The sequence below is a fragment of the Mus musculus genome, chromosome 3, assembly GCF_000001635.26.
Source record: "Mus musculus strain C57BL/6J chromosome 3, GRCm38.p6 C57BL/6J".
Lineage (NCBI taxonomy): Eukaryota > Metazoa > Chordata > Mammalia > Rodentia > Muridae > Mus > Mus musculus.
The window spans coordinates 138280973-138291091 of record NC_000069.6 but is presented as its reverse complement, the minus strand read 5'-3'; the positions used below and the strand labels follow the sequence as shown (position 1 = coordinate 138291091).

The window sequence follows — 10119 nt, the reverse complement described above, 5'->3', positions numbered from 1 at the left end:
ACAAAAGAGCATAAGAGCAGAGTGTCCATATGTGAGGGTCCCTTTTAGTCGCTAAGACAGAGACTCTCCAGCTTCCAGCCCAGCTCTGTCCATTGGCATGCTGTGGGCTTACTGCACACTCATGCATTTCATAAAGAAGGAAGTTCAGACAGTGGAAAGGCTGTGGCTGGAAGACTGAGCACGTAGGGCATTCTGTGTGCATTGAGGTAGAAAGATTGACCTGCTCCAATGAGTGTCAATGACTGAGATTCCAAAGAGAAAAGAATGCAAGATGTCAACAAGACACACTGTCCCCTGTAGGGAAGATGATCTAAGTCAATCAAATAAGGATGGTTGGTACTCTACAGTTGCCCAGCTGAGGTGTGGTTGAAAGAGGTTTCACAGAAAACTCAGTTTCTTGTGGAGAGCTTACACAAGTACTTTATTGGCTGTGTCTCTAAAGAGCAAAGATTAAGGCTGTGATGTGGCTGGTGCTTGAATCAGTCTGGTTTAGGGTTCAGAAACTGGTGCGTGGGAAGGCATCCACATGATCTCAGAAAGTCAGGACGGTACGGATGCTGAAATACAGAACAGAAGATAGTGATTTCACATTCCATAACTCACCATAAAAGTGAGTAGAAGACATGTTAGGAGTCTCTGAGAAAATCTATCCGGGTTCCCAACCATGCTATGCCCAAGGTCAAGTCAGTAAACGAGCAATCCACCTTTCTGATCGCTCTTGCATTCTCTCCAGCTCTAAACTCACACTTAACATCCTGATGTGACTGCCATTTTGATTCCGGTTCTAGTTTAGCACTCTTAAACAACACTAAAAGTCTGGATCCCTTGTGTAACAATGGGCAACACCAGCCATTTCCTCCTTGCTACCTGCCATGTGCTTTATGGAAGCTTTTAAGGCATGGTTATCTCATTTAAACCTCATCCTAAACAGCAATACTACAAGGTGGATTATCACATATTGTCACCTTTAGGAACTGTGGAAACTAAAGCTTAGGTTTGCAATTGTCCTATGTCATATACCTGTGTGCAGAGCCAAACTGGTGACAGAAGCCAGCCCCTTCCCCCACCCCCTTCATTTATGGTCTTATCCCACTTCTCCTTCATTTTCTGTTAGCCAATTCCTCTGCCATAAAAATAATCTCAAAGCTTACCTCTTTCCAGAACGAAGCAGGTCAAATGCTTCATTTATTTTCTCGAAAGGTAAAACATGGGTAATTAACGGGTCCAACGGAAACTTCTTAGCCATGAAGTCAGCCACAAGTTTAGGGACAGAATCTTTACTCTTAAACCCTGGAAGGAGAGCAACATCTCCATGAGATCCAGCCTGGGGGGTTGGAGGGAGGGAATGTGTGGGGGAGTGGCGGGGGGAGCAAGCCAACCAGACTTTGCAGGGAAACTAAAGTTCATAAAAGAACAGTGGTCTGCAGGCTGCACAGACACTGAGGCTCAAAAACATTCTGCATTTCATTAACATTTTTATCGTATGCCACCCCTCTAAACCGCGATCTCTCGCTAATGAAGGTGGCTTATTAGTTCTTTCCTAGAGAAATCATATTGAAGATGTTTGTACTCAAAGTAAGGGAGCTTTGCCATTCTCACCGCTGTTCAGACTTAGGTCATGATTATAGGCATGGACTACTACTGCCTTGGATTTCCTGTGTCCTATAAGGCATTTTGGGGCTCTCACAATGACATTAGGAAGTAGGAGGAGCCAGAAGAAGCCCTGGCTAGTTTATGGGGACACAATGAAGCTTGTCTTACAATTTCCTGCATTAGTTCTTGCTTAGAGAGAACAGTAATTTTCATGTTTTTAAATTGTTTTGCCTTCTAAAATCTGACCTTCTCTGTAACAGAAGGGAAGAAATTCTGAAATACATTAAAAATTTGATCCTCAAAGCTGAGGAGATGGCTCAGTCAAACCTGAGTTTGAATAACAAAACAACAACTGACCAACCAACCAACCAACCAACCAACCAACAGCTGATGTGGTTGTGGGAGTTCTTGTAATTCCAGCTCTGGATAAAGGGAACCAGTGGATTCCAGCCAGCAAGGCTAGCCTGGTCACTGTGACACCCTGTCACAAAGAACGTGGCAAATGGCTCCCAGGTAATGAATCGAATGTTCTCTGTCCTCCACACACACATCCACACGCCCGCCCTGACGTATACAGACAGATGCAGGATTGATCTTGAGCTGTGAATACATACCGCCAAATATTGCTCCCTTCCAGGTGCGTCCCAGCAGCAGCAACATGGGGTTCATGGAGAGGTTCTGGGCATTGGGAGGCACTCCTACGACGACGCTTACACCACATGCTGCATGGCAGCTCAGCAGGGCAGAAGTCTGGAATAAAGAGTAATAGTTAAAGTAGAGTCTTTTGTGGTCTCTCCTCACTATGCAGTTTCAGGCATTACAAAGAAGTACACTGAAGATTTTTTTCTTTTTTTAATGAAAGAGTGAATGAATTAACTTATCTATGTTTAATTCTTCCTTAAAGGTGCAAGAATCATCATGAGAAAGTAAAGTCTGGTTCTCAAAGGAGAATATTGTTTCCCCATCGCATAACTCTCTATGAACTGCTTAGTTCACTTTTCATTTGCCCAGTAAGGACAATTTCTAAACTAGTACTCTGAGCCAGAAATCTAATGGTGAAGAAGATAAATGATGACATCATCAAAACTTATCTTTTAACCATTTGTCAAATTCTCATTTAATGAGTCCCTCCTCGGGTGCTTACATCAAGAATGGGCATGTTTTAAGTGGTTATGCGATAGTTTTATATTATTCTATAGCTGTAGACATCCAGGAAGTTTTTGCCTTCCAATAGGTACTTTTCTTTAGTTTGTTTGGTTTTTTGTTTGTTTGTTTAAAACACATTCTCTAGTAAAAAATCATTTGGAATCCTTAAAGATACATGAGTGGCCTTTGATTTTGCAATATGATGTTTAGAAACCAGATATCCTCAGAACATGTGGTTATCAGACTTTTGGATCTTCAAGTCAATTGACAGCCCAGCTTAAGATGAGCAGATTGAGAAATCTACCAGTGAGCCACGAGAGCAGTGGCTCTGGGGAGAGCTGGAAGCCTGGGTTTGGAAAGAGGAGGTGCTGTGCACTTGAATCTTCTACAGTCTATGGCATCTTGTCACAGTTCAAGGATGGAAAAAAAACTAAACCAAACCATCACTCTCAGGGCGCCATACCTATTATCCAGCACCAACTCTGCCAAGACTTTGTGGAGAGCCTTGATAATGGTGACTTCCTTGCTCCCTGGGGACATTTCTCAGTAGAGTTCTAGAGGTCTTTGGTTAGGTGAGATGTAACCGGAGAACAGTTCTTTAGCAAAGGATGACATTTGTAACTACTTGACTGTAGTGTCATTTGTACTCCAAAATCCAATCGCTCTAAGCTTGACCGTAGTATTTCTTATCATTATCCTCAGCTGACCTTTACTGAGTGCTTACCACATGGCAGGGGCTCTACAGTTAGTATTTTATATGCACTGTCTTGTGGAGATCATAAGCAATCCTATAAAATGTATCTCTTAAATTTAGGAGATATGCCAGAATTCTTTTTTTAAAAGGTATTTACTACAACCGGTAGATCTGGAAGCTTGGAAGGCCCAGCCCTGTGCTGTCTCTGCAACGAGAACTAAATGGTGATGTATAAATCAGTCACTTCCCTCTACGTGTTGTGTGTTAATAAAATGATCCTTGGGCCCCAAATTGTTCATTATTCCTTTTGGCCGTATGATGATACTTAAAAATGCTTTTCAGAATATTCAATTCTAAATATTAAAAAATATTAAGAATGAGGGAGAAAATCATATTCATCCATTTAAGACCAGACTTTGTATTTAAACCTGCTCGATGAAGTGATTTTTTACAGAAAATCAGTAAGTTAATTCACAGTGTCCCCATTGAAAGCTTCGTTGCATTAAAGGAGGATTAGCACTTGAGACAAGTTTGCAGAACTGACAAAATGAAAGGTTTATCTCAACAGCGAATTAAGCAGTCTGAGCAGGAAACAGGAGATGGAAGATGACCACTCTAAAAATAGCTTTCTGCATGAGATTTCTGTTAGTCTACCTAGAGCATTCTAGATGGAAGGACAGATCTCAAGGCGTGCCAAAGTACATACCATGGTGTCAAGGCGGCCGATGACTTCAAACGAAAAGTCCACCCCTCCGTCGGTCATCTCCTGGAGAACTTCCTGGATGGGTTTGCTGTAGTCTTGAGGGTTGATGCACTCAGTTGCACCCAACTCTTTGGCCTTGGCAAACTTGTCCTTGTTGATGTCCACAGCAATGATCCTGGCTGCTCCTGCTGCTTTACAGCCAATGATGACAGACAGACCGACACCTCCGAGGCCAAACACGGCACATGTGGAGCCTGGGGTCACCTGTATTTCCAGAAAATACAAAAGTGGATTGAATGGTGACTGTTAGGGGGTGCTCCCCACTGCACATATTGCCTTGCTGTGTCCTTTATCACGGCTACCTCATTCCATTTGTTGCCAAATCCACTTCTGGTTATGGTTGCCCAAAGTGTACATCATTGGTACTCAAGATTTGCTATGTATTAGACATATCTGGGGATTTCTTTCGTTAATCTCAAGGTCTGATAGCAGCTTCTACCAATTAAATTGGAATCACTGCAAATGGAACCTCATTCCTATTTCAATGGGGAAAACTCAAGTTGAGATCAGCTGTACCAGATGATCTTTGAATTCTAAATAAAAACGACTTACATCTTTGAGAGCTTTACAATAACATCTTACACACGCACATAAGCAATTTGAATAAATGAAACAAGTGATCAAGGTTACTCCAGGAGACTAAAAGGTAACCCAACTGCCCTTTGCTCGTGAACTCCTTTCTTGGTTCACTAACTTTCAGTAGTCACAACTACGGTACTGGGAGCAGAAGTCGGCTGAGAAGCATGTAGAAGTCATACCTGGCTTAAAGCAATAGGAAAGTGGACACGAAACTTTAAGACAAGATAGCATGAGACCAATGTAATCTCTGTGAGACTTTATGCCTGAATGTTTAGAAGAAGCAAATGACAAATACTTCAACAAAAGCTAATCTGTATTTTAGTCACGATTAATTAAAATCCATGATTACAACTACCCTTGGCTTGCAAATAGGCACACTCGGCCTTCCAGCTGAGACAGTTAAACAACAGCACAAGCACGAATTGCATTTAGGTCTAAAGCCTCAGAATTGGAAAAGGCAGGCTCCTCATTACTGTGACTGGCTTAGGTCTATTTAATTGGTGCAGCCACCTGTGTCCCATACCCGACTGTCACTTCCCCCTAGTGGTGTCTATCTTGTCATTCATCCATCAAATGCTCTTAAATGCTCTGGGACACATCGCCACTCTCCACCTGGCCCAGAAAAATGCAAGGCCTGTTACTGTGATGGGAGTCATGACCAGTGTGCACTCTAGTTTCAGATGCAGCAGAGAAGTTGAGAGGAATTCTAGTCTTTATTTCCCTAGTGAAAATTTAGATGAATAGTTTTAGCTTTAGCTTCCTGGATTTTAGTTTTCATAAAATGAAAGATAACTACTGGATTTGTTTCAACCATTTGGGAAGGAAATTATTTTTAAAATCGCCATCTAAAATGTCTAAAACTAAACATCTAAAACTTCTAGTGTGTGTGTGTGTGTTGGTTATGAGTGTGTTTGTGTGTATGTTTCTGTTTGTGTTTGTATGCATATGTGTGTTTGTATGCGTATGTGTATTTGTGTGTGTGTGTGTTTGTGTGTTTTGGTTGCAAGGGAAAAGATGTAGTGATGAGGTCTCAAATGTAATCAATACTTTGCTTAAGTTCTCTTGAGTCTTCTGGGATCCACTCAGTGGGTGGCCATGCTGCAGATGAATCAGGTAAGGCTGGGAGAAGACAAACCGTTTGCTTTGGCTACTTGAGAACCTAGCGGAACCCATCATGATGGATGAGTGACATCTCTTTTCAACTGGAGAATAGGCTACTACAAGAGTTCCCAGCTTTAAATTTTGGTAGTCATATAGAATACACAGATTATAATATCTTCTACATGTATTATATTTATTATAAATATTTATTATATTTATAAATATTTACTTTTTCTTAATTCAGAATCAGCATAATTTTCATCTTTAAAAAAAAGATGAATTTTCTTTTTTTCCAGTTCCATCTGGGGTTATTTTTCTATTAATAATTCAAAACCATAAATCTATGAAGTGACATAGGAGAATCCTAGAGTGATAAATTGATGTCTTGAAGGATCTACTAATGAACTTGCTTAGGAAATATTATATCACACAAAGTAGAGTTTAGCTAACCTGGTGTTGTCGCTTGCATGAGTTAAGGAAGACCAACACACTAGGCAGGCTTGTCAGAAACTATAGGAAAAGGCATGCCTCTGACATCATGAATATGTTAACAAACAGAGACAACCACAGCCCACAGCTGGCCACTAGGCTCTTCCCATTATCAAAGAGCATGCCTCTGTCAGGCAGCTCACAATGCTGCACTGGGTCATGGTACCATTAAATCCTGGTCCATCATTAAGCCTTGGTTTTCTTTCTTTTTTTTAAATGTAAGGATTTTTTAATTGGATATTTCCTTTATTTACATTTCAAATATTATCCCCCTTTCCAGTTTCCCCCACTTCTAGAAACCCTCTATACTACTCCCCCTCCCCCTGCTTCTATGAGGGTGTTCCTTCACCCACCCACCCACTCCCACCTCACCACCCTGGCATTCTCCTACACTGGGGCATCTATCGAGCCTTCACAGGACCAAGAACCTCTCCTCCCATTGATGCCTGACAAGACCAACCTCTGTTACATATAAGGCTGAGCCATGGGTCCCTCCATGTGTACTCTTTGGTTGGTGTCTTAGTCCCTTCGGCTCCTTAAGTTCTTTCTCTAAATCCTCCATTTGGGGCCCTGCTCTCAGTCCAATGGTTGGCTTTGAGCATCTGCATCTGTATTTGTAAGGCTCTGGCAGGGCCTCTCAGGAGACAGCTGTATCATGCTCCTGTCAGCATGCACTTCTTGGCATCTACAATAGTGTCTGGCTTTGGTGACTGTATTTGGGATGGATCCCCAAGTGGGGCATGTGTGGAGTGAATTCTCTGGATGACCTTCCTTCAGCCTCTGCTTTATGCTTCATCTCTATATTGGCTTCCAACAGTCTTTTGTTCCCCTTTCTAAGAAGGACCCACACTTAGGTCTCCTTCTTCTTGAGCTTTATGTGATCTGTGAATTGTATCTTGAGTATTCCATGCTTTGCGGCTAATATCCCCACTTATTAGTGAATGCATACTATGTGTGTTCTTTTGTGATTGGGTTACCTCATTCAGGATGATATTTTCTAGTTCCATCCATTTGCCTAAGAATTTCAGCAGATGCTGGTGAGGATGTGGAGAAAGAGGCACATTCCTCCATTGTTGGTAGGATTACAACCACTCTGGAAATCAGTCTGTTGGTTCCTCAGAAATTTGACATGAGGACTCAGCATATACTCCTGGGCATATACACAGAAGATGCTCCAACATATAACAAGGACACATGCTCCACTATGTTCATAACAGCCTTATTTATAATAGCCAGAAGCTGGAAAGAACCCAGATGTCTTTCAACAGAGGAATGGATAGATACAGAAAATGTGGTACATCTACACAATGGAGTACTACTCTGCTATTAAAAGCCTTGGTTTTCTTATCTAGAAAATTCTACCTGGAAGGCAGGACGGCTCTAGGTAACAATGTTGGTCTACTTAAAAACAAACTAACGCACACTTGTGGCACTATCTCTGCAGTACAAATATCCCCATTGTGGCTTGCTTTAGAAATAACAGTGATGGCATCTCCACTTTATAAAATCTCCCATTTGTCCAATATAGTCAAGCTTTCCAGTTTCTGTCTCCTTAAAATGTATTTCATTGCTCAGTGAGTCTTGCAGCTGGGACATAACAGAGATCTGCAGACAATGGCATATGTAGAATGTTACAGCCCAAGACCTAAACAAACTTCAAATAATTTCTGTTAGACGCTGGTTTCTCTTTGGGCAAGAGCTAGAACTAGACACACACTATTATAGAGCTTTCCCTTGCTTCTCTCAAGTGTGTGGAGTGAATTCTCACTGGGGCTGGAGAGGCTTATTTCACTTCTACAAAAATACTCTGATGCCCGCCCAGGAGCCATGTCTTCCCTTTAGGTACCAATAATATGCACTTAGCTTGTTCCATGGCCCACTGTCCATCCTACCTTGGCGACTTTGACGGCAGAGCCATAGCCAGTTGAGAACCCACAGCCGATGAGGCAGACTTTGTCCAGTGGTGAAGCTCCATCGATTTTGGCCACTGCTATATCATCTACCACGGTGTACTGGGAGAAGGTGCTGGTGCTGATAAAGTTGTGGATCTGCTTTCCCTTGCAGGAGAACCTGCTGGTGCCTTCGCGCAAAGTCCCCCGAGGCATTAGCAGACTGGTTGGTGAAACACAGGCATACAAAGGACATGAGACAGAACAAAGCAGTGTGCCCACCCAACTGTGCAAGAAGACAATAAGAAACGTACTCGCTTCGGCTACAAAAGTTGCTTTCCGGGTGCTTGCAAATCCTGCATTCTCCACACTGAGGGGAAAAGAGTGGAATGACTTTATCACCTGGATGAAGAAAAACAAAATGACTTAAATGTCTGTCCAGAAATCAATAAAGCAACAACTTGAAGCTTATTAGAGACATTGTGTCTTTGAAAAGTCTCCAGGAGATGAGGCCTCACCCAGGCTATGTCAGTCTAATTAGTCATTCGCATTTAAAGCGCCTGAAGATTCCCGGGAGAGAAAAATGAGCCGAAACCAGCCATTTCCACCCGTCAGCAGTTAAACTTTGTTGTGTGCCTCAGTTTCTCTTAGGAGCTTTGTACATATCCTAATCAAACCTTGGATATGCTTGCTGCTAAGAAGAAATATACACTTTCTCTGCAAATGAGTTGCTATCTTCCTGTTAGATTTTGGCGAGAACTGATATGATAGTTTCAATAAAAGTAAGATTAAAGAAACACTATACAGGCAATATTTTATAGTAAAAATAAAACAAATTAAACTTGATCATGAAATCAAATTAAAGTGGGAATCTTGATAGTTAGCTTTTGCCCTTTTATTGTTTAAGACTTTGTTGTTGGTGTTGGTTTTTTTCTTTTTGTGTGCATGTGAGAGTACCTGTGTGTGTGTGCCATCTCTGTATGTGTGCCCTTGGAAGCCAGCAAAGGGTGTTGGGTCCCCAGGAGCTGGAGTTACAAGTGGTTGTGAGTAACCCAGTTGGGTGCTCTATAAGAGCATGGTATGCCCTGAGCCACGTTATCATTTCTTCGTGGTCCAGTTTTGGCTTTTTAAGGTGATTGTGCTTCTCCTACTATGAAATAAAGGCTTAAAAAATCTTAGTTATTTTTTGAGGAAGCATAATAAAAACATGACAAGCCACAAATTGCTTTGGAAATCTCAGTTCTTAATGAGTTAAATACTTTCTCTGGGAAATAACAAGAAACTTTTGTTTTTTAAAGATAATTATTTATGAATTATTGATTTTTCTGCCATAGAAGAAGCAACCTGAAGAGTAAAGGTGTCATTTTGCTGCTAGGTTTGTTGTTGTTGTTTTGTTCTTTTCTGAATAAAAGAAATAATACAAGCTTAACTCAAACCAGATTAGTTCTTTTCCTATTTTTTGCTTACAGCTTAGTCATTTAGAAGAGAAGTCTGACTCTATTGACTAAAGCGATCTTTTTGAAGATGAACATAATTTTTGTTTTTAAATCATGTATGCTACCTATGTTATTGGACCAAAAAAAAAGGTTTGGTCATTATATTTCATAGATAAAATTAATGTGGGATGGTATCACGGAAATTTTATGTTTTGCTCACCCTTTACCTTAAAAACATATAAAGTGGAGCCATGTGTAACGCAATAAATACTGTGTGACCTACCACCTACAGCCACAATTAATGATAAGAAGGTCTGTGGGTTTGAAGGCCTTTGGCTATGATTTTCCCTTATATTCCCTCTTACATTTTATTTTATCTATATTCATAAAGAAGGAGCATACAGGAAAAGAGGAAGCCATCATGTTGTC

At 41.2% G+C, this 10119-nt stretch overlaps 1 protein-coding gene across 1 annotated transcript in view; it reads right to left on the bottom strand.

Moving 5' to 3' along the window:
- Positions 1-393: 393 nt before the first annotated feature.
- The window catches only part of Adh1 (alcohol dehydrogenase 1 (class I)), a 13114-nt gene continuing 3388 nt past the window's right edge, over positions 394-10119 (bottom strand). Inside the window, exons 4-9 of the mRNA NM_007409.3 lie at positions 8569-8656; positions 8258-8477; positions 4140-4400; positions 2208-2343; positions 1152-1290; positions 394-557 (exon numbers count right to left, since the gene is read on the bottom strand). Coding sequence (NP_031435.1) covers positions 533-557; positions 1152-1290; positions 2208-2343; positions 4140-4400; positions 8258-8477; positions 8569-8656 — 869 coding nt within the window. The 3' untranslated portion in view covers positions 394-532. The remainder of the gene's footprint in view (positions 558-1151; positions 1291-2207; positions 2344-4139; positions 4401-8257; positions 8478-8568; positions 8657-10119) is intronic.